The 25194-nt window shown below is 46.5% G+C and overlaps 1 protein-coding gene across 2 annotated transcripts in view; it reads right to left on the bottom strand.

The window, feature by feature from the left end:
- Positions 1-7309: 7309 nt before the first annotated feature.
- Positions 7310-25194, bottom strand: part of GNG3 (G protein subunit gamma 3) — a 110239-nt gene continuing 92354 nt past the window's right edge. Inside the window, exons 2-3 of one of the 2 annotated variants that reach the window (XM_063944983.1) lie at positions 8924-9030; positions 7310-7700 (exon numbers count right to left, since the gene is read on the bottom strand). In XM_063944983.1, the coding sequence (XP_063801053.1) occupies positions 7572-7700; positions 8924-9022 (228 nt within the window). In that variant the 5' untranslated portion in view covers positions 9023-9030 and the 3' untranslated portion in view covers positions 7310-7571. The remainder of the gene's footprint in view (positions 7701-8923; positions 9031-25194) is intronic. The other variant, XM_063944982.1, reaches the window with a different exon arrangement.

Below are 25194 nucleotides of genomic sequence, written 5' to 3'. Positions count from 1 at the left end.
ACAAAGGTATTGCGCCAGGTCAAGAGACCCTCAGGCGGTAGCTGTGGACGCCCTAGTGACACCGTGGGTGTTCCAGTCGGTCTATGTGTTTCCTCCTCTTCTTCTCATACCCAAGGTGTTGAGGATAATAAGAAAAAGAGGAGTGAGAACAATTCTCATTGTTCCGGATTGGCCACGAAGGACCTGGTATCCGGATCTGCAGGAAATGCTCACAGAAGATCCGTGGCCTCTTCCTCTAAGGCAGGACCTGTTACAACAAGGTCCCTGTCTGTTCCAAGACTTACCACGGCTGCGTTTGACGGCATGGCGGTTGAACGCCAGATCCTAGCGGAAAAAGGTATTCCGGATGAGGTTATTCCTACGTTAATAAAGGCTAGGAAGGACGTGACATCTAAACATTATCACCGAATATGGCGTAAATATGTTTCTTGGTGTGAGGCCAGGAATGCTCCTACGGAAGAATTCTATCTAGGCCGTTTTCTTCACTTCCTACAGACTGGAGTGAATTTGGGCCTGAAGTTAGGCTCCATTAAAGTTCAGATTTCGGCCTTATCCATTTTCTTTCAAAAGGAATTGGCCTCTTTACCTGAAGTACAGACTTTTTTGTGAAGGGAGTACTGCATATTCAGCCTCCGGTGGTGCCTTGGGATCTTAACGTGGTGTTAAGTTTCCTTAAGTCACATTGGTTTGAACCACTTAAAACAGTGGAGTTTAAATATCTCACTTGAAAGGTGGTCATGCTGTTAGAAACATTTATTATAAAATTTATAAAATAACAGCAATTCTCCCGGGAGTGCAATTAATATAAATGAATTATCATAAAATATATACGGTACAGAATCACTGTGTCCTAATGAATTATAATAATGCAAGTATTATTTAGTAATTGTAACAATTTGGCCACAAACGATATGATGTGTTGAGCAGTAGTGATAATAATTACACTCTTTAAACACCATATAGGTCTGTGTGCCAGTAACAACTCACTTGCTATGTAGAAGTCCCCAAACAGTCCTTATTCCATGCAAACATATATTGGTTTCCAAATTTCTATGGATAGAAATTATTCTTGTGGAAGGTAATAAGCACTCAAATAAATGCAGAGATGGACAGATGAATTATGTCCACCAAAACCAAACCGCTGTAATGGTGTTTAGCAGGGAGAGCCCGGAGTGATGTTTCTACAGCCAGCCGTTTTACCCCCGCACAGGGGAGGGGAGAGCGGTGTCTGAGATAGCCGTCGGGTTGGAATGGAATAAAGCCGTGCACAGGCTATATGACCCGGATCACTAGATGTTAACTCTGTGACACGGTGTGCATGCGCTCTCACCCGAAAACGGCTATGCTTACCTCCCACGGGCAGCTCCGACTGAGCCTCCCTGAAGTTCACCTGATGTAGACAAGGGACTGTTGGAGCCACAGATGTGTTCCGCTGGCTGTATGTGAAAGGCAGCCACACTCTGAATAGTGATGTCGGAGTTGCGTCTCCTTGCCCGGCTCCAATACGGATTCACTTAGACGAACCACCGACTGGGTCAGAGAGGCACTGGAGCCCCGGCACCTGGGCGTCAGTGGAGTGATGTGAAGCTGTGCAGTACAGCGGCCGTCAGGAACTGATCTCCTGTGTGGGCTCAGAATGAGCTTGACTTCAATAAGTGGAAGGGTACACCTGTATCCTTAACGCGTTTCAACGCCAGCAGGGCGTCTTCTTCCAAAAAGGCAGGTATAGCTGGGAGTGGAAGTGCCCAATACTTATACCGGCTACATAGGTGAAGTTAATTATGGCTCATTAAGTCAGAACAATCTCAGTCATTATAAACATATGGGGAGCCAGCCTTTTTACTCTGTAGCAGATAATATAATTTTAGCTCATATAAACAAGATATAGGACATTTATAACATAAGGATGCCTGTATACATCCGTACCTCTATATTTTAAAAAATATAATAAATTAAATTAGTACTAATAAATATACACTGTAATAGTGTCTATAACGACACATCCAAAATGCATGGGGGGGATCCAGCGGGACTCCGGCTGGTAGGACTGGAACATGTCCCAGTCACCAGCAGGGGAGGTGACCGCTTTAGAACCCTATGCAGACAAGAGGCAGCCTGGATTCTTAAATTACAGTCACTTAACCCTCAGGGTCTAAATGAGACGATAGATTTAGAGTTCATTTAGACCAAACATCAGTATGCTTAGTTCTGCTATATCTCTTTCCTCCCCTTTTTTCTTCTACCCATTGCCTAGTGTCCATTGTAACTATGGACACCATCACCCTATGTTATAAGTATCTCTATTTAGTTGATTTATTAATTATTGTTTCCTTCCATATTTATGCTCATTCAATCTTTCACTCTGGTAGTCTTGTAATACTGCTGAGAATCATTTAGCTGGTTCTTTTTCCTCATTATTCCAACTTAAATATGCATGTGTTGGTACCCTTCCCCCTTTTTAGGGATTATATTTCACTTCATACTATCTCCTTCGTTTGATGTCACCTAATAGTGAAGTAGTAGCAATAGTAAATGATTGCAGCGAACCATTGTGTATTTAATATATGTTTATGAAGTCCTAATAGGAATATAAATCACTGTATAGCAGTGATCATTGCCTTCAACACTTACATTTCCCAGTCTCATTGTGTGTCGTTATAGACACTATTACAGTGTATATTTATTAGTACTAATTTAATTTATTATATTTTTTAAAATATAGAGGTACGGATGTATACAGGCATCCTTATGTTATAAATGTCCTATATATTGTTTATATGAGCTACAATTATATTATCTGCTACAGAGTAAAAAGGCTGGCTCCCCATATGTTTATAATGACTGAGATTGTTCTGACTTAATGAGCCATAATTAACTTCACCTATGTAGCCGGTATAAGTATTGGGCACTTCCACTCCCAGCTATACCTGCCTTTTTGGAAGAAGACGCCCTGCTGGCGTTGAAACGCGTTAAGGATACAGGTGTACCCTTCCACTTATTGAAGTCAAGCTCATTCTGAGCCCACACAGGAGATCAGTTCCCGACGGCCGCTGTACTGCACAGCTTCACATCACTCCACTGACGCCCAGGTGCCGGGGCTCCAGTGCCTCTCTGACCCAGTCGGTGGTTCGTCTAAGTGAGTCCGTATTGGAGCCGGGCAAGGAGACGCAACTCCGACATCACTATTCAGAGTGTGGCTGCCTTTCACATACAGCCAGCGGAACACATCTGTGGCTCCAACAGTCCCTTGTCTACATCAGGTGAACTTCAGGGAGGCTCAGTCGGAGCTGCCCGTGGGAGGTAAGCATAGCCGTTTTTGGGTGAGAGCGCATGCACACCGTGTCACAGAGTTAACATCTAGCGATCCGGGTCATATTGCCTGTGCACGGCTCTATTCCATTCCAACCCGACGGCTATCTCAGACACCGCTCTCCCCTCCCCTGTGCGGGGGTAAAACGGCTGGCTGTAGAAACATCACTCCGGGCTCTCCCTGCTAAACACCATTACAGCGGTTTGGTTTTGGTGGACATAATTCATCTGTCCATCTCTGCATTTGAGTGCTTATTACCTTCCACAAGGATAATTTCTATCCATAGAAATTTGGAAACCAATATATGTTTGCATGGAATAAGGACTGTTTGGGGACTTCTACATAGCAAGTGAGTTGTTACTGGCACACAGACCTATATGGTGTTTAAAGAGTGTAATTATTATCACTACTGCTCAACACATCATATCGTTTGTGGCCAAATTGTTACAATTACTAAATAATACTTGCATTATTATAAATCATTAGGACACAGTGATTCTGTACCGTATATATTTTATGATAATTCATTAATATTAATTGCACTCCCAGGAGAATTGCTGTTATTTTATACATTTTATAATAAATGTTTCTATTCTGATTGTTGAGCGCAACTTGGTTTCTGTTTGTATTTAGTGTTTCTTGGAGGAATTGGCATTCCCTCTCCAAGTCGCTGCTGACAATCATATACACCACCACTCACCGAGCGCACAGCTTCATCACCTTTGGTCATGCTGTTAGCCTTGGCTTCGGCTAGGCGAGTTTCGGAATTGGCGGCTTTATCACATAAAAGCCCCTATCTGGTTTTCCATATGGATAGAGCGGAATTACGGACCCGTCCTCAATTCCTACCTAAGGTGGTCTCATCTTTTCATATGAACCAACCTATTGTCGTGCCTGTGGCTACACGTGACTTGGAGGATTCCGAGTCCCTTGATGTGGTCAGGGCTTTGAAAATTTACGTGGCCAGAATGGCTAGGATCAGAAAAACAGAAGCACTGTTTGTTCTGTATGCAGCCAACAAGGTTGGCGCCCTGCTTCAAAGCAGACTATTGCTCGCTGGATCTGTAACACGATTCAGCAGGCGCATTCTACGGCAGGATTGCCGTTACCGAAATCGGTTAAGGCCCATTCCACTAGGAAGGTGGGCTCGTCTTGGGCGGCTGCCCGAGGGGTCTCGGCACTACAGCTGTGCCGAGCTGCTACTTGGTCGGGGTCAAACACCTTTGCAAAGTTCTATAAGTTTGATACCCTGGCTGAGGAGGACCTCATGTTTGCTCAATCGGTGCTGCAGAGTCATCCGCACTCTCCCGCTCGTTTGGGAGCTTTGGTATAATCCCCATGGTCCTTACGGAGTCCCCAGCATCCTCTAGGACGTTAGAGAAAATAAGATTTTAAACCTACCGGTAAATCTTTTTCTCGTAGTCCGTAGAGGATGCTGGGCGCCCGTCCCAAGTGCGGACTACTTCTGCAAGACTTGTATATAGTTATTGCTTACATAAGGGTTATGTTATAGTTTCATCGGTTTTGGACCGATGATATGTTGTTTTTTCATACTGTTAACTAGATAGTATATCACAAGTTATACAGTGTGATTGGTGTGGGCTGGTGTGAATCTTGCCCTTGGATTAACTAAAATCCTTTCCTCGTACTGTCCGTCTCCTCTGGGCACAGTTTCTCTAACTGAGGTCTGGAGGAGGGGCATAGAGGGAGGAGCCAGTGCACACCCAGAATCAAAGTCTTTCTTAAAGTGCCCATGTCTCCTGTGGAGCCCGTCTATCCCCATGGTCCTTACGGAGTCCCCAGCATCCTCTACGGACTAGGAGAAAAAGATTTACGAGTAGGTTTAAAATCTTATTTTTCCTATTCCTCCTCTACAGATGCAGACTCATCCTAGGACAGACCTGGACATATTAACCCTTCTGTCATTGGGATAGTGTGTTAACAGCTAACAATTTTGTATGTGCAATGTGGAGTGTAGGCATTATGCATAATATGAGACAGCAGAACAGAGAAGCCCCAGCTGTGTACCCATAATACATCAGACGTTAGTTCTGCTTTATACCAGTGTTTAAATGAAACATTCTATACACCAGCAGTATTTTACCGCTGACTTCACATAGCAGCCTGAGCTCCTCCAGTATACTTATGCCTGCAAACCAGCCTATGATCCTAGATACCAGCTTGTGGCCCATGTACAAGCAGTATACATACCAGCCAGTACTATGACACCATAGCAGCACATATGAGCCATTGACCCGCCAATACATACACAAGCCCCATATGTCAGCCTACGCCCTTAGAGAAACACAAAACCACATATACTAGCCAGTGCTTTCAGAGTATACGTTATGCAAGCCACTGTCGTTCACAGACGTATCGCGTCGGCCGCTCAGCACAGCCGACGGCCAATATATCTACCGATATATTGGCGCGTCGCTGTGTGTGTACGGGGCGGTCGGCCGACCGCCCGTACACATGCTGCGGCGGCCGGCGGTGATTGACAGCTGAACTGGGCGGGCGTGTGTACACGCCCGCCCAGTTCATGAGTTAGTCCCCGACGGATCGGGCAGTGTGTATGCACAGCACACTGCCCGATCCGTCCATAGATATATCTGCAGATCAATTGATCTGCAGATATATCTATTAGTGTGTACCCACCTTAAGGTGCTCGTTGGTCCCTGAGCATCATTTATATGTCACCTTCGGTTATGTTATCACCACCTGATCATAACCAGTGACTGCACTATAGAGTGGGTCTTGTTTTCTTACGGGTTAGATTTTCCTAAATGGCTGGTGATCAATTCACCAGCACTAGTCCCCTTGCAGCTAGCTATTTGTCCAGCCTAGTTTAGGACCATAGAATGCTATAAAAGTGAGCTTTGCATGTCCGTATAGTTAGGATATTGTAACAGACAGTTACAACTTGTAGTAGTCTGAGGCTCTGGTGACATGGATGCAGGAGCCTTGTTGTCTCAAATGCATCTTTGTATGAAACGTTCATATATCCGACCTGTTCTGATTGTAAAGCTCTATTCCACAGGCAGAGGATTTGTCTTCATAATTCTCTTCTCTCAGAGATCTGCTGTCACGGTTATTGAGGTGTAAGGCTGGGTACACACTACACATTGGCTGATAATAGACTGTACCTGCGATTGCGCGCTCCCAGCCGTTGTCAGCAGGGTTGCCTCATCTGATGTGCTGCACGTCATATGCGCCAACCCTGTGGGCGTCAGCATGCAGGTGAATGTAGCGTGTACCAGTATATTGTGCCACGTATGATATATCGTACAGTGTGTACACCTGGCGGGATACATTGGTACGTCGGTCATGCTGTCGCTCGATACATACATTGTGTAGTGTGTACCCAGCCTAACAATCCTCGAAGAATACAATAACTTAGTGGTGTCACCTCGTGGCAGAGAATGTGTCAGACGTTTGCACGTATCTTGTATTGTACAGAAAGAGTAGACAAACGCATGTGCTATTAGGGGCCTATTCTAAGCTATAAAAAATACTTCAAGGTTAATGCCACTTTGTGGACAGATTAATATGAACTTACAACTAAACAGCTTTCAGACATTAATGTCAAATTAAGTATGTTCCTTATCTAGTTTTCTTATTGAGGTATGAGTTTACCACAATACATAATAAAAGGTTTAACTTTCTTTTTTCTTCTGTTACAGAATTCCCTGAGAGCAGATGGAAAATGAGGGGAACTATCACTATTTCCCAGATTGTACCCACATTGCTGAAATGTAACAACCCTTGTATAACACCACACTCGCAAGATCAACCTGTTCTATTGTTGTAGAAAGTGGCTGATATTCAGCCTTGTATTAGAATGTCTACCTATAAACTTACATCTGGAAATAAGGTTTGGTCCTTACAGTAGAATGACCTGTGTGTGCAAGAAGACCTTATTTGAATTAAACTTGGTTTTTTTTTTGTTGTCAATATTTATTAATCACTGTTGGTATAATTTACAAATAAATACTGCTTGTATATGCCCCCCCCCCCCCCCCCCGCAATCTACCATCCGCAGAAAGGAAAGAGATTTTCAAGTCCGTCTTGTATTGGGAAACAGACATATTGTCAGTAATTCTCCATGCTGAGATAGAAGTGGGGCAGCATTAAAACCACTCATGGTGAAGACAAGTGAGAGATGATGCAGGGATGTGCCATTAAGAGACAGGAAGGGTAAACAGTGGTCTGACTGGGCATGTCGGATAGGGGTCGGTGAAGCTTTCCTTTATGAAAGATGTCAGAGGAGGGCACAGAAGAATTTCTTCTCCCTGAACGGGTTTTCAGATGTGGCAACTGGAGTGATGAGTGGATCCTCACACGCATGAGCATCACAGAAAGTCATGAGGTCTGATGCTGCTTTTGAGACCTGCATAGAAAGAACGGGTTAAAAGGTGATTGTGCATAAGGTTGCATAATGAGTTATGCTACACGGGTTTAGATTCCTTCATTTTCTGCAGGTTTAAATAAGTATCTGTATTAGATTTTGAACGATATGTTAGTAGCTAAGGCATGTGCATTACTGTAGCCAGAAATACTTGGAAGAGTTGGGAAGTTAAAAGGGTTGTCCCTTTATGGGCGCACCTTCTTTAGTTAGGTTCCCACAAAGTAACAGTTTGGTGGAAATTACCACATTACATCCCTGGATATTTGTTGTTACTTGATTGTTACATTTAAAAAGGGAATATATCATCCTATGGAAAATGATTGGAGTTATTACTGGATGCGGTAACTGGCTGGAATGGCCATGGCTCTTGTGTAGTAAGCTGACCTATTCTTCCTACACCTGCAGACTGGGTGGTACTCACTAGGAAGCGGTCAATTATGGTGCAAGGCGTTTCACTTCATGTAAGGTTGATGTGTTTAAGCCTGAATAAAATGTTTAGTTTGTTAATAGCTATAACTCAATTTGCAAAGTGAAAGAAACAGACAGAAAATTGATTACAAAATATAGAGGATACATTATGTTAAAATGTCATCAATTCATTGGAGGAGGCTGACTGTACGGCAGCGGTAATCACATGATTAGAAGAGCAGTGGTGGATAGATCTACAAATCAGTACTGAACTGAGTTACAGGTGTATGACTACCTTAATTGAAGAAACAAATTACTCTGTACCATTTACGAAGGATAACTTACAGACGTGGGGCAATTTGTTAATGTACCATTGTAAAGTTATGCATTAGTCAGGAACAAGCTAGGATTTCTGTCACCCGGGGCAAGGCAACAACAATACAAACAGTGCCCAATGGGATCAAACTGGACAAAGATTTATAGGTACACCAGCATCAGTCACTCACCCAGGAGTACAGGTGGCCCCAGTCCCCGGTAGCAGCCACCGCCGCTCCCTGTTTATGGAGCTCCAGCGGCGCACATCTTTGAAAGTGTGCAATACCTCAAAGGGATTTGTAGTATCTTTTACTGTTCATAGTATGCCACTCCTCTTCCTTATCTAGCTGGCTGGGTGCTGACACCCCCCTCTAATACGGTGCCTGGGTCGTGAGCCCCCGTCCATCCCTCAGTTGCAGCCCTGCATTAGTTAAACTTGAAAACGGACACAAAAGGGCATTATACTATTAGTGTTTTCGTACCTTAATGCGACACATAGAGGCTTCAATCTTCAGCTGCTCCACAAGTTTTCTGGCCTGTCCAACACTTAGTGTGCTGTTCACAGGAGTATCCCCTTTCATGGTGCTGCCTAGATAGAGAAAATAGCTTGTAAGTAGTTTGAATATATACAGATGTGTATTCAATATGAATATATTACCATATACGTTATGGTAAGAACTTACCGTTGATAACTGTATTTCTCCTAAGTCCACAGGATAACAATGGGATATGATGAAGCGACAGCGGATTTGCACCAATCGGTCAAAGCTTTCCGGCCTCCCAGCATGCAACGTGCCTGTCCATACATCCCTGGCTCAGGCAAATCAGTTGTATTCCAAAGCTCAAGGCAGGAGCATCATAGATAGCCCTAATCAGGCGATAAGAACACACATGCACACCCTTCCGTACAAGAAGAAAGAGGTAAGTGAGTAAAAGGATCCTCAAATCAGGTGCGTCAGGGTGGGATCCCTGTGGACTTAGGAGAAATACCGTTATCAACGGTAAGTTCTTACCATAACGTATATTTCTCCGGCAGGGTCCACAGGTTATCCAGAGGATTACAATGGGATTTCCCAAAGCAATTTAGTGGTGGGGACGCTCCTAATTGGACAGGAGAATCCTTTGCTCGAATTCAGTGTCATGAGAGGCAAAGATATCCATGGCATAAGTCTAATGAATGTGTTAATGGAAGACCATGTGGCTGCCTTACATTTCTGTTCTGCTGAAGCACCACGTTGTGCTGCCCATGCTGGACCTACCTTACGAGTAGAGTGAGCAGAGACATTAGCCGGAACAGGGAGATCGGCTTGAGAATATGCTTCTGAAATCGTCATCCAAAGCCATCTTGCCAGTGTCTGCTTATCAGCAGGCCATCCTCTCTTGTGAAATCCCATGGCGAATGAAGAGAGAATCTGTCTTTCTGTTGGCACTGGTACGATCCACATAGATCCTTAAGGCACGGACCACGTCCAGCGATGCATCTCCCGCAGAAAGGCCCGGTACCTGGAAAGCTGGGACTACAATTTCTTCATTAAGGTGGAATTTAGACACCACCTTCGGAAGATACGCAGATCTAGTTTTTAGAACTGCTTTATCTGGATAAAAATATCAGAAATGGGTAACAACATGATAAAGCCCCTAATCTGATACTCTTCTAGCTGACGCCATAGCCAGTAGAAAGAGAACTTTAGCTGTCAACCATTTAAGATCCACTTTCTTAAGTGGTTCAAATAGGGAAACTTGAAGGGCTTTCAGGACTAGACTTAAGTCCCAAGGCACTATAGGAAGAACAAAAGGAGGTTGAATGCGCAGCATTCTCTGGAAAAAAGTATGCACATCATGTAAGTTGGCAATTTTCTTTTGGAACCATACAGTCAATGCCGACACTTGCACTGTCAAGGAAGCCACCTTCAAACCTTGATCCATTCCTGCTGGAAGGAATGCTAAGGCCCTGGAAGCTCTGAAAGACTTGGGGTCCATTTTCCGTTCACTGCACCAATGAATATAGGTTTGCCATATTCGGTGAGAAATGCGAGCTGAGGAAGGTTTCCTTGCTCTGAGCATAGTTTGAATTACCTGTTGTGAGAATCCTCTTGACTTCAGGATAACGGTTTCAAGAGCCACGCCGTCAAAGACAGTCAATCCAGATGTCTGTGATAACAAGGACCCTGCATCAGTAGATCTGGATGTTGAGGGAGCAGGCGTGGAACATCAATCAACATTCTCTGCAGATCTGTGTACCAATGCCTTCTGGGCCAGGCCGGAACTATTGGTATCACGGCACCTTTCCCTTGCTTTATCCTTCTCCCCACCCTCGGTAATAGGGTGATTGGAGGAAATGCATAAGCCAGATGAAAGTGCCATCTCACCAACAGAGCATCCACAAAGATCACTCTGGGATCCTTTGTTCTTGACCCATATGCGAGCACTTTGTTCAGACGGGACGCCATGAGATCTATCTCTGGCAACCCCCACTTGTCTGGTAGAGCCCATTTGCTTGCCCGAATGGCGTGTCGACTGAGAAAGTCCACTTCCCAGTTTAGGACTCCCGGAACGAACACTGCGGACAAGGCTGGATGATGAAATTCTGCCCACTTTAGTATGTGACTTACCTCCTTCATCGCTTTTCGGCTGCGAGTTCCTCCCTGATGGTTGAGGTATACTACTGCCATTGCATTGTCCGAGCGGCTCTGGACCGGTTTTCCCCGAAGAATGTCCTTTGCCTGAATCAGTGCCATGTATATGACCCGAAGTTCCAATATATTTATTGGCAGGCATCCTTCTTCCTTGGTCCATTGCCTCTGGAAACACAACCTTCCTGACACTGCTCCCCAGCCCTGGAGACTGGCATCTGTCGTTAGAATTTCCCAATCTGATATCCAAAAGGGTCTCCCCTTGTCCAGATGTGATGTCTAACCCCCAGGCTAATGATCTTCTTACTTCTATCGTAAGAACCATAGTCTGTGTTTTTATCGTCTGATGCAACCCATTCCATTTGGCAAGAATCAGATGCTGCAGAGGCCTCAAGTGTAATTGTGGATACTCCAACATGGCAAATGTTGACATTATCCAACCCATCACACACATTGCTGCGTGAATGGATACCTTTTGACTGTGTAGCAAGTCCTGAATCCTTGACTGAACCTTGGATATCTTGTTCAGAGGTAACATTACTCTTTGAAGACTTGAATCCAGTACAGCCCCCAAGTGAGTCTTTCGCTGTGACGGAACCAGAGACGATTTTGCCCAATTTATGAGCCATCCGTGCTTTTGCAGACATGTTATTGTCTGTTGCAGATGACATAGGAGCCATTCCTGTGACAGCCAGGATTAAAAGATCGTTGAGGTATGGAAAAATGCTTATCCCCTGCTGCCGGAGAGAAGTTGCCATTACCACCATAATCTTGGTAAATACTCTGGGGGCTGTGGCTAACCCAAAAGGTAGGGTCTGGAACTGAAAATGCTGTTGGAGGATAGCGAACCTGAGATAGCACTGCGGGACATTGCTATAGGAACATGTAGGTAAGCATCCTGTATATACAGGGATACCATATAATCCCCTGGCTCAATGGCCAAAATGATGGAACGTAAAGTGTCCATGTGAAACTGAGGTACCCGAATGTATTTGTTCAGCACTGTGAGATTGAGAATGGCCCGAAATGACCCATTTGGCTTCTGCACTAAAAACAGGTTGGAGTAAAAAGCCTGTCCTCGTTGTGCAGGAGGAAATGGAATGACTACTCCTGACTGAAGCAACTTCTGAATTGCCTCTTACAAAGCCCTGGCCTTCATCTCTACCCGAGATGGGCTGGTACAAAAAACCCTTAGAGGAGGTTGCTTCTTGAAGGCAAAAGCATAACCTAGAGCTACTGCTTCCTGCACCCAGGCATCTGTTATAGACTGCTGCCAGATCTCTGCAAACTGAAGAAGTCGGTCTCCCAGGTGGCGGCCCGCACCATCAGGCTGATGGCTTTATTATCTGTTTTACCAACTGGTCCTCTGGTAGCTTTTTAGTCTTACCAGACTTGTTGTATTAGGACTGCCTGCTATCACTTTTACCTTTTTAGCTTTTCCTTGAGACCGAAAGGCTGGAACTTTAGGTTTGAAATTGTATGTGGAAGGAAACTTGACCTTCTTGGAGTCTGCTTCTGACTCCAAAATATCTGTTGATTCTTTACTTAAAAGAATATCTCCAGAAAGGGGCAAAGATTCCAAAACCACCTTAGATTCTGAATCCGCTTTCCATGTACGTAGCCAAAGTGATTTATGAGCAGCTATTGTTGAAGCTGATATTCTGGAGGTAATAGTTCCCATATCCAATGCTGCTTCTTCCAAGAACATTGCAGCCTGTTTTATATGTGCTATATGGGATTTTTGCTCTCTAGGTGTAACTGAAAAATCCCCCTCCAATGCATCAGCCCAGGCAGCCACTGCCTTCGCCATCCAAGCTGAAGCCATGGCTGGTCTTATGACTGCCCCAGACAGGGAAAAAATGTTTTTTAGAAAACCATCCACACTCCTATCTGTGACATCATTTAATGATGTTGAAGGCAAAGGTAATGTAGATTTTCACACTAATCGAATCACATGCTTATCTACTTTAGGAGCCACCTCCCTTTTTAAACAGTCCCCACCTGGAAGAGGATAATTGGAATTCCATTTCTTAGGAATTCTAAACTTCTTATTAGGCGTATCCCATGCCTCTTCCATGATTTCCATTAGCTGATCTGACCCAGGAAACTCAGTCTTAACGGTTTTGAGACGTTTAAACACGGGTACCTTGGTTTTTAAACACAGGCTCTGCTGGATCCTCTAAGGATAGAATGGCTTTCATTGTAATTAACTCGGCTCTATTCATTGAGCTGAGACCTTCCTCCGATGAGTCCTCATCTGAACCATGTGTATCCTGTGCGGATGAAGATTTACTTCCCACCGGCTTATCAGCCTGTTTCTTTTGAGAGGCTGCTGCTGGAAGTGATACACCACAAGTGGGAAGCTGCATGTAAGGGTTAATCATGTAACCTATCCCTGGTACATGAGTTGGAGGAATTATCCATTCAGCTATACTGGATAAGGTCTGTGCAAACATAGCCCAAGGTGGCTCAATCTGCACCTGAAACTGCCTTGTATTTTTCAAGAACCCCTGGTGAAAGCTAAAACCAATTTGCACACAAACCATCCTGAACCAGATCCTGAGAGGATAACACAGCTTTGCAAGACAAACATGATATGAGTGTTGGTGTTGCTGTGAGTGTACCTTCCTCCCCTTTGCCACTCTTAGACATAAATAATCAACACTTCCACGGTCTACTACACAATTTGTGACTGTAATCACTAAGTTTTTTAAAGTGACATACAATTTAAAGTAACCCTACCCATGTACCAGCATTGCGGATTGGAATAAAACAAAACTGACAGAATATAGTAAAGTCAGCAATCACAATAGCAGTTAGTCACATGTTATACATTAGTATAATAAGCAATGTGTGCATATCATCAACTACAACTACATTTCAAGTATGTAGGAGAACATATTACTGAATCATGTTTAAACAGTAATAGTATACAGACTCATATGCTATAGGCACTTATCTAACTATTCGTACTCAAAAGGTAGATAGAGACTTAGTGCTGTATTACCCGTACTCAGAGTGGGATACAGGGAGACTCACCTCGCTTCCAGGACCGATCAATACGTTAGCGAACGCTGAGTGGATCCAGACGCTACTAGTGTACACTGCCGCTCCATGAACCTATAGTGAACACAGACACACCAGTCACATAGCTGCCTATGCTGTTACTGGGTCCCCTTCGTGTAACGCGTCTGAGACGGAAGCAGGAAACAGTTCATGGTGGGAGGCTCTGGGGAAACTGGTCATGAACCGGGGGGAGGGGCAACCAGGAGAGCTTCTGACTCCCCACTGCTGACGACAACCCTAGGGATCGCGGCCTCATCATATTCCTGGAGCCTATGATCCCTAAAGCCTAGCGCTGGTGCACCCGAGGTGGCAGCCGCATCAGCGACTGTTTGGTAGTCTCCTCCCAAAACAGTGCGATTGTGTCCGTATTCCCCTTCTAAGTGGGCCTTACCTTCTCCCCGTGCTCTGGCCACAGCCTGGTAACCTCTGCTGGACCTGCTAGTATATCCGACACAGACGCCTGCCGAAACAGCACTGTACTCGTGGGTAAGCGTTGTCGCGACCTGGCGGAGAGTTGTTGGAGCGACTCTTTCTAAGGTACTTATAAGACGCTATTTAGAAAGATTGCTCAGAAAAAATAGTAAGACTATAAAAATAAAATAAGAAAGCTTAGGGCTCCTAATACCGGCAGCCCTCTGACCATGGTCCGGCCCCTGCCGCCCCAAACAAAAAACTGATTTGCCTGAGTCAGGAGATGGATAGGGACGGCCCGTTGAATGCTGGGAGGCCAGAAAGCTTTGACTGGTGCAAATCCGCTGTCGCTTCATCATATCCCATTGTTATCCTGTGGCTAACCTGTGGACCCTGCCGGAGAAAAATACTTTAAATGAACATAAAGCACTATGGGGCCCATTTATCATGGTTTATTTAGTATCCCTCTAATGTACGAAGGAGGGACTGCAGCAGATATCTGCTGCCATCCATCCATTGCTGCCTGCAGCCTTATCCCTCAGGTTTCTATGGAGGATTCGATGCGAGATTTACCAATATCCGAAATGCTATGCATTCCCGACATTGGCCCCTGCAGCTACCGCTATCCCCAGATGTAGCTTATGGCCTCTGTGCTTGTGCGATCTTAGCTGAAGCCCTGGCAGCTGCCACAGCACATTGCAGGGACGGGTTCCCTTCATAGCCCCTGTCCCTGCCTGTGCTGCATGATAAATTCAGGTTATAGGATTGTATACTGCATTGCGACCCTTTCCAGCAAGATGCTGCCCAGATCGCATTGAATATGAGATACTTGACAATTGGACCCCTTTAAACCTTTTGGAACTTGGCCTAACTGAATGCAGATTGGAACACGCAGTTATAAAACGGGTGTGGTATAGAAGTCACAGACTTTAGGTCAACACCAAATGGTCGATGGGGTCAACATGTACAAAAGGTCGACACAAATGTTAAAATTTTTGGGGTCAAATCTGTTTGATAATATGTGACCGCCATCAGTATTAACGTATAATATCACTTTGCTCACCACGCTTTGGGCAAGGTGTTTTACTCCGCTGCGCTCACCACAGGTTACATTCTCTAACATCCTAGTGGATGCTGGGGACTCCGTAAGGACCATGGGGGTAGACGGTCTCCGCAGGAGACATGGGCAATTTAAGAAAGAATTTAGGTTCTGGTGTGCACTGGCTCCTCACTCTATGCCCCTCCTCCAGACCTCAGTTTTGATGCGCCCTGGGCAGCATTTGGGACCTCTTTTGGCAAAGTTAAGCATATATACAGCTGGGCACTGTATATATGTATGAGCCCCCGCCAAAAAATTGCATATTTAAGCGGGACAGAAGCCCACCGCCGAGGGGGCGGGGCTTCTTCCTCAGCACTCACCAGCGCCATTTTTTCTCCACAGCTCCGCTGAGAGGAAGCTCCCCAGGCTCTCCCCTGCAGATACACGGTAGAAGAGGGTAAAAAGAGAGGGGGGGCACATAATTAGGTGCAAAAAGCAGTATAACAGCAGCTACTGGGTTAACATTAAGTTACTGTGTTATTCCTGGGTTTATAGCGCTGGGGTGTGTGCTGGCATACTCTCTCTGTCTCTCCAAAGGGCCTTGTGGGGGAACTGTCTTCAGAGAGGGCATTCCCAGTGAGTGTGGTGTGTCGGTACGCTTGTGTCGACATGTCTGATGAGGAAGGCTATGTGGAAGCAGAGCGGGAGGAAATGAATGTGGTGTCTCCGCCGACGGCGCCGACACCTGATTGGATGGATATGTGGAAGGTTTTAAATGATCATGTTAATTCCTTGCATAAAAAGTTAGAAAAAGCTGAAGCCTCGGGACAGTCAGGGTCCCAACCCATGCCTGAACCTATGTCGTAGAGGCCGTCAGGGTCTCAGAAGCGCCCACTATCCCAAACTGTTGACACAGATACCGACATGGATTCTGACTCCAGTGTCGAATACGATGATGCAAAGTTACAGCCAAAATTGGCTAAATCCATCCGTTATATGATTATAGCAATTAAGGATGTGTTGCACATCACAGAGGAAACCCCAGTCCCTGACAAGAGGGTGCATATGTATGGGGGAAAGAAGCCGGAGGTAACCTTTCCCCCCTCACACGAGCTAAATGAGTTATGTGAAAAGGCTTCGGAATCCCCAATTAAAAAACTGCAGATTTCCAAAAGGATACTTATGGTGTATCCTTTCCTGCCAACGGACAAGTTACGCTGGGAATCCTCCCCTAGGGTGTACAAAGCTTTAATACGCTTATCCAAGAAGGTAGCCCTGCCGTCACAGGATACGGCTACCCTCAAAGATGCTGCGGATCGCAAACAGGAGGTTACCCTGAAGTCCATTTATACACATTCAGGTACCTTACTGAGGCCGGCAATCGCGTCGGCCTGGGTGTGTAGTGCTGTAGCAGCATGGACGGATACCTTATCTGAGGAAATTGATACCTTAGACAAGGATACTGTATTGTTGACCCTGGGGCATATTAAAGACGCTGTCCTATATATGAGAGATGCTCAAAGAGACATTAGTCTACTGGGTTCTAGAATAAATGCTATGTCGATTTCTGCCAGAAGGGTCCTGTGGACTCTGCAATGGACAGGTGATGCTGACTCAAAAAGGCATATGGAGGTTTTACCTTACAAGGGTGAGGAATTGTTTGGGGAGGGTCTCTCGGACCTGGTCTCCACAGCTACAGCTGGAAAGTCAAATTTTTTGCCTTTTATTCCCTCACAGCCTAAGAGCACCGTATTATCAAATGCAGTCCTTTCGATCACAAAGAAACAAGAAAGTCCGAGGTGCGTCCTTTCTTGGCAGGGGCAGAGGTAAGAAGCTGCACAACACAGCTAGTTCCCAGGAACAGAAATCCTCCCCGGCCTCTACAAAATCCACCGCATGACGCTGGGGCTCCACAGGCGGAGCTAGGCCCGGTGGGGGCACGTCTTCGAAATTTCAGCCACAAGTGGGTTCACTCCCAGGTGGATCTCTGGGCGATAGAAATTGTGTCTCAGGGATACAAGCTGGAATTCGAAGAGATGCCCCCTCACCGATACCTCAAATCGGCCCTACCAGCTTCCCCCCACGAGAGGGAAATAGTGTTAACTGCAATTCACAAATTGTATCTTCAACAGGTGGTGGTCAAGGTTCCCCTCCTTCAACAGGGAAGGGGTTATTATTCGACCATGTTTGTAGTCCCGAAACCGGACGGTTCGGTCAGACCCATATTGAATTTAAAATCCCTGAACATATACCTGAAAAGGTTCAAGTTCAAGATGGAATCGCTGAGAGCGGTCATCGCAAGCCTGGAAGGGGGGGATTTTATGGTGTCTCTGGACATAAAGGATGCATACCTTCATGTCCCCAATTATCCACCTCATCAGGCGTACCTCAGATTTGTGGTACAGGATTGTCATTATCAATTTCAGACGTTGCCGTTTGGTCTCTCCACGGCACCGAGAATATTTACCAAGGCAGAAATGATGGTAGCAAGGGGTCACCATTATACCGTACTTGGATGATCTCCTCATAAAAGCGAGATCAAGAGAGCAGTTGCTGAACAGCGTCGCACTTTTACTGAAAGTGTTACGAAAACACGGCTGGATTCTGAATATTCCAAAGTCGCAGTTGGTTACTACGACTCGTCTGCCTTTCCTGGGCATGATTCTAGACACAGACCAGAAAAGGGTTTATCTCCCGATAGAGAGAGCTCAGGAACTCATGACACTGGTCAGGAACCTATTAAAACCAAAACAGGTGTCAGTACATCACTGCACTCGAGTCCTGGGAAAGATGGTGGCATCATACGAGGCCATTCCCTTCGGCAGGTTCCATGCGAGGACTTTTCAATGGGACTTACTGGACAAGTGGTCCGGATCACATCTTCAGATGCATCAGTTAATCACCCTATCCCCCAGGGTGTCACTCCTGTGGTGGCTGCAGAGCGCTCACCTTCTCGAGGGCCGCAGATTCGGCATTCAGGACTGGGTACTGGTGACCACGGACGCCAGCCTCCGAGGTTGGGGAGCAGTCACACAGGGAAGAAATTTCCAAAGTCTGTGGTCCAGTCAAGAGACTTGCCTTCACATCAACATCCTGGAACTAAGGGCCATATACAAGGCCCTACGTCAAGTGGAGACCCTGCTTCGCGACCAACCGGTTCTGATTCAGTCAGACAACATCACCGCAGTGGCTCATGTAAACCGACAAGGCGGCACAAGGAGCAGGGTGGCGATGGCCGAAGCCACCAGAATTCTTCGCTGGGCGGAGAATCACGTAAGCGCACTGTCAGCAGTGTTCATCCCGGGAGTGGACAACTGGGAAGCAGACTTCCTCAGCAGACACGACCTCCACCCGGGAGAGTGGGGACTTCATCAGGAAGTCTTCGCACAGATTACAAGTCGGTGGGAACTGCCACAGGTGGACATGATGGCATCCCGCCTCAACAAAAAGCTACAGAGGTATTGCGCCAGGTCAAGAGACCCTTAGGCGATAGCTGTGGACGCCCTGGTGACACCGTGGGTGTTCCAGTCGGTCTATGTATTTCCTCCTCTTCCTCTCATACCCAAGGTGCTGAGAATAATAAAAAAAAGAGGAGTGAGAACAATCCTCATTGTTCCAGATTGGCCACGAAGGACTTGGTATCCAGATCTGCAAGAAATGCTCACAGAGGACCCGTGGCCTCTTCCTCTAAGACAGGACTTGTTGCAACAGGGGCCCTGTCTGTTCCAAGACTTACCGCGGCTGCGTTTGACGGCATGGCGGTTGAACGCCGGATCCTAGCAGAGAAAGGCATTCCGGATGAGGTCATTCCTACGCTGATAAAGGCTAGGAAGGACGTGACAGCTCAACATTATCACCGTATATGGCGAAAATATGTTGCTTGGTGTGAGGCCAGGAATGCTCCTACGGAGGAATTCCAGCTGGGCTGTTTTTTTTGGGCCTAAAATTGGGTTCCATTAAGGTCCAGATTTCGGCCCTATCCATTTTCTTTCAAAAGGAGTTGGCTTCTCTACCTGAAGTTCAGACGTTTGTAAAGGGAGTGCTGCATATTCAGCCTCCTTTTGTGCCTCCAGTGGCACCTTGGGATCTTAATGTGGTGTTAAGTTTCCTGAAATCCCACTGGTTTGAACCACTTAAAATGGTGGAGTTGAAATATCTCACGTGGAAGGTGGTCATGCTTTTAGCCTTGGATTCGGCCAGCCGTGTATCAGAGTTGGCGGCTTTGTCACATAAAAGCCCCTATCTGGTTTTCTATGTGGATAGAGCAGAATTGCGGACCCGTCCACAATTTCTGCCGAAAGTGGTTTCATCTTTTCATATAAACCAACCTATTGTGGTGCCTGTGGCTACTACTGACTTGGAGGATTCCGAGTTGCTTGATGTGGTCAGGGCTTTGAAGGTTTATGTAGCAAGAACGGCTAGGGTCAGGAAAACAGAGTCGTTGTTTATCCTGTATGCATCCAACAAGCTTGGTGCTCCAGCTTCAAAGCAAACTATTGCTTGCTGGATCTGTAACACGATTCAGCAGGCTCATTCTGCGGCTGGATTGCCGCTGCCAAAATCAGTTAAGGCCCATTCCACTAGGAAGGTGGGCTCTTCTTGGGCGGCTGCCCGAGGGGTCTCGGCATTACAACTTTGCCGAGCGGCTACTTGGTCAGGTTCAAACACTTTTTTGCAAAGTTCTACAAGTTTGATACCCTGGCTGAGGAGGACCTCTTGTTTGCTCAATCGGTGCTGCAGAGTCATCCGCACTCTCCCGCCCGTTTGGGAGCTTTGGTATAATCCCCGTGGTCCTTACGGAGTCCCCAGCATCCACTAGGACGTTAGAGAAAATAAGATTTTACTTACCGGTAAATCTATTTCTCGTAGTCCGTAGTGGATGCTGGGCGCCGTCCCAAGTGCGGACTTCTTCTGCAATGCTTGTATATAGTTATTGCTTCAATAAGGGCTATGTTATGGTTGCATCAGGGTTTGACCTTATGCTCTGTCGTTTGTCATACTGTTAACTGGTTGTTTTCACTTGTTATACGGTGTGGCTGGTATGAATCTTGCCCTGGTTTACCAAAATCCTTTCCTTGTACTGTCAGCTCTTCTGGGCACAGTTTCTCTAACTGAGGTCTGGAGGAGGGGCATAAAGGGAGGAACCAGTGCACACCAGAACCTAAATTCTTTCTTAAAGTGCCCATGTCTCCTGCGGAGCCCGTCTATCCCCATGGTCCTTACGGAGTCCCCAGCATCCACTACGGACTTTGAGAAATAGATTTACCGGTAAGTAAAATCTTATTATTCCCAGCCATCATTTGCATGGGTAATAAAAATCAAGTAAACATGCCCAAGTGCATCAGAGTTCTACTATATATCCTAGAGCAGGGATGGGGAACGTTTGGCCCTCCAGTTGTTGAACTACACATCCCAGCATGCCCTGCAACTGTTTTAGCATGGACAAATAGCAAAACTGTGGCAAGGTATGCTTGTATGTGTATTTCAACAACAGCTGGAGGGCCAAAGGTTCCCCACCCCTGACGTAGAGCTTCCATCTGTATACATGAGGATGAATTTCAGAGTATAGTTTAAAGTTTCCTCCCTTTGCTATAGTGTGGCCAAATAGTAATTTTTTTTTCTGATTGCAGTAGCCTATCTGAGTTTCTGCTGCGGGCTCCACTGGGCTCCACAAGGATTGGACAATGGGGTGTAGAGTAGGATCTTGATCCGAGGCACCAACAGGCTCAAAGCTTTGACTGTTCCCAGAATGCACAGCGCCGCCTCCTCTATAACCCCGCCTCCCTGCACAGGAGCTCAGTTTTGTAAGTTGGTGCTGCAGTAAGCAGGCACTGAACAGATCGGCTGCTCCAGGCAGCCCTAAGAAAAGCTTTTTATGAGGTAAAAAGTGAAGACTTCCAAGGGCAGCAGCGGTGGTAAATGTCTTGTGACATTCACTGCTGCAGCTCTAGCTCTCCCCAGCGGCGCTATACACTCCCGAACCCTGGTTGCCGGGTACCTACAGCGGAGGCTCCGGTTTACTTCACGTTAGACACACACGGCTGGGGCTCTCCAGGATCGCGTGGCCGCACTTCGGGAGGTGGTAAGTGGGTCCTGCTTGCGGGACCCGGTCTTTATCGCGATCCGGCGCGGTCAGTGGGAGGCGGGTCGCGCATGCTGGCGGTGGACACTGTGGATACAGGCGATCCCACTAGATCACCAGGGCATGGGCGCAGGTCAGGTTTTCTCTCTAAACCAATTCTTATATCGGCCACAGTACCCGGTGGTTTTGCCAGCAGAGGGGATAAGGCTTAGACCTGAAGCCCCAACCCCAGGGTGCCATTTATAGCAAGTGTTCCCGCCCTGGAGCTGCATATCTGTCTTTTCCTCACTCCCTGTCAGTGTCTGCGGCGCCATTATCCCTCAGCTCACTGTTCCTGAGACTGATTGGGCAAATCCTCCTATGTAAAGCTGCCTGGTTGTCAGTGCTGTGACTTTACATTACACTTAAGTATTCTACCTGCCTTTTTTAGTCCGTGTTAGTAAGAAAGAGTGCATTTAGTCAGGGTTTTCTAGTACAATTACCCTGTGATATACATCCAGTTCTTACTGTGTACTGTTATATCATTTGTTATATAGCTGTGTAAGCTAGTACAGTGCAGTATTATTGTCAGTAATAACCTCTGCATTGTACAAACTGTGACTATCTGTGTGTGCATTTGATAGCTGAGTGGTGTCAATTTTGTGTCTTTCACTCAACTTGCTATCCCTATATTCTATAACCTGACGGGGCTTGGTGCGTCAGGTTTTATCTAATATAGGATTTTCACAAAGATATACTGTATTACGTATTTCTCTGACGTCCTAAGTGGATGCTGGGGACTCCGTCAGGACCATGGGGATTAGCGGCTCCGCAGGAGACAGGGCACAAAACTAAAGCTTTAGGATCAGGTGGTGTGTACTGGCTCCTCCCCCTATGACCCTCCTCCAAGCCTCAGTTAGGTTTTTGTGCCCGTCCGAGCAGGGTGCAATCTAGGTGGCTCTCTTAAGAAGCTGCTTAGAAAAAGTTTTTAGGTTTCTTATTTTCAGTGAGTCCTGCTGGCAACAGGCTCACTGCATCGAGGGACTTAGGGGAGAGGAGTTCAACTCACCTGCGTGCAGGATGGATTGGCTTCTTAGGCTACTGGACACCATTAGCTCCAGAGGGAGTCGGAACACAGGTCTCACCCTGGGGTTCGTCCCGGAGCCGCGCCGCCGACCCCCCTTGCAGATGCTGAAGATTGAAGGTCCAGAAACCGGCGGCAGAAGGCTTTTCAGTCTTCATGAAGGTAGCGCACAGCACTGCAGCTGTGCGCCATTGTTGTCACACACTTCACACCAACGGTCACGGAGGGTGCAGGGCGTTGCTGGGGGCGCCCTGGGCAGCAATGTATAATACCTTATTCTGGCTAAAAATACATCACATATAGCCCCTGGAGGCTATATGGATGTATTTAACCCCTGCCAGGTCTCAGAAAAACGGGAGAAGAAGCCCGCCGAAAAGGGGGCGGGGCCTATTCTCCTCAGCACACAGCGCCATTTTCCCTCACAGAAATGCTGGTGGGAAGGCTCCCAGGCTCTCCCCTGCACTGCACTACAGAAACAGGGTTAAAACAGAGAGGGGGGGCACTTATTTGGCGATATGTATATATATATTTCTCTATCGTCCTAAGTGGATGCTGGGGTTCCTGAAAGGACCATGGGGAATAGCGGCTCCGCAGGAGACAGGGCACAAAAAAGTAAAGCTTTACTAGGTCAGGTGGTGTGCACTGGCTCCTCCCCCTATGACCCTCCTCCAGACTCCAGTTAGATTTTGTGCCCGAACGAGAAGGGTGCAATCTAGGTGGCTCTCCTAAAGAGCTGCTTAGAGAAAGTTATTCAAAAGAATATATACACACATGCAGGTGTTATACTACGACCAGCTATAGCAACTGCCTGGATGTGCAGTGCTGGAGTAGTTTGGTCAGAATCCCTGATTGAAAATATTGATACCCTAGATAGGGACAATGTTTTACTGTCGTTAGAACAAATAAAGGATGCATTTATCTATATGCGTGATGCACAGAGGGATATTTGCACACTGGCATCTCGGGTGAGTGCTATGTCCATTTCAGCCAGAAGAGCCTTATGGACACGACAGTGGACAGGCGATGCGGATTCAAAACGTCACATGGAGGTTTTGCCGTATAAAGGGGAGGAGTTATTTGGAGTTGGTCTATCAGAATTGGTGGCCACGGCTACTGCCGGGAAATCCACTTTTTTACCTCAAGTCACTCCCCAACAGAGAAAGGCACCGACCTTTCAACCGCAGCCTTTTCGCTCCTACAAAAATAAGAGAGCAAAGGGCTTGTCGTACCTGCCACGAGGCAGAGGAAGAGGGAAGAGACACCAACAGGCAGCTCCTTCCCAGGAACAGAAGCCCTCCCCGGCTCCTGCAAAAACCTCAGCATGACGCTGGGGCCTCTCAAGCGGACTCGGGGACAGTGGGGGGCCGTCTCAAAAATTACAGCGCGCAGTGGGCTCACTCGCAGGTAGACCCCTGGATCCTGCAGATAATATCTCAGGGGTACAGGTTGGAATTAGAGACGGATCCTCCTCATCGTTTCCTGAAGTCTGCCTTACCAACCGTCTCTTCCGAAAGGGAGAGGGTGTTGGAAGCCATTCACAAGCTGTACGCTCAGCAGGTGATAGTCAAAGTACCCCTATTACAACAAGGAAAGGGGTATTATTCCACTCTATTTGTGGTACCGAAGCCGGATGGCTCGGTAAGGCCTATTCTAAATCTGAAGTCCTTGAACCTCTACATAAAAAAGTTCAAGTTCAAGATGGAGTCACTCAGAGCAGTGATAGCGAACCTGGAAGAAGGGGACTTTATGGTATCCTTGGACATCAAGGATGCGTATCTACACGTTCCGATTTACCCCGCACACCAGGGGTACCTCAGGTTCATTGTTCAAAACTGTCACTATCAGTTTCAGACGCTGCCGTTCGGATTGTCCACGGCGCCTCGGGTCTTTACCAAGGTAATGGCCGAGATGATGATTCTTCTTCGAAGAAAAGGCGTATTAGTTATCCCATACTTGGACGATCTCCTAATAAGGGCAAGGTCCAGAGAACAGCTGGAGACAGCTTTAGCACTATCTCAAGAGGTGCTAAGACAACACGGGTGGATTCTGAATATTCCAAAATCCCATTTAATCCCGACAACTCGTCTGCTGTTCCTAGGAATGATTCTGGACACGGTTCAGAAAAAGGTTTTCCTTCCAGAGGAAAAAGCCAAGGAGTTATCCGATCTGGTCAGGAACCTCCTAAAACCAGGAAAAGTGTCAGTACATCAATGCACAAGAGTCCTGGGAAAAATGGTGGCTTCTTACGAAGCAATTCCATTCGGCAGATTCCATGCAAGAATATTCCAAAGGGATCTGTTGGACAAATGGTCAGGGTCGCATCTGCAGATGCACCTGCGAATAACCCTGTCACCAAAGACAAGGGTGTCACTTCTGTGGTGGTTGCAGAAGGCTCACCTATTAGAAGGCCGCAGATTCGGCATTCAGGATTGGATCCTGGTGACCACGGACGCCAGCCT

Source organism: Pseudophryne corroboree, chromosome 11, assembly GCF_028390025.1.
Source record: "Pseudophryne corroboree isolate aPseCor3 chromosome 11, aPseCor3.hap2, whole genome shotgun sequence".
In the NCBI taxonomy this organism is placed as follows: domain Eukaryota; kingdom Metazoa; phylum Chordata; class Amphibia; order Anura; family Myobatrachidae; genus Pseudophryne; species Pseudophryne corroboree.
The sequence above is the reverse complement of the archived record's forward strand: the minus strand, read 5'-3'. Positions and strand labels throughout refer to the sequence as shown.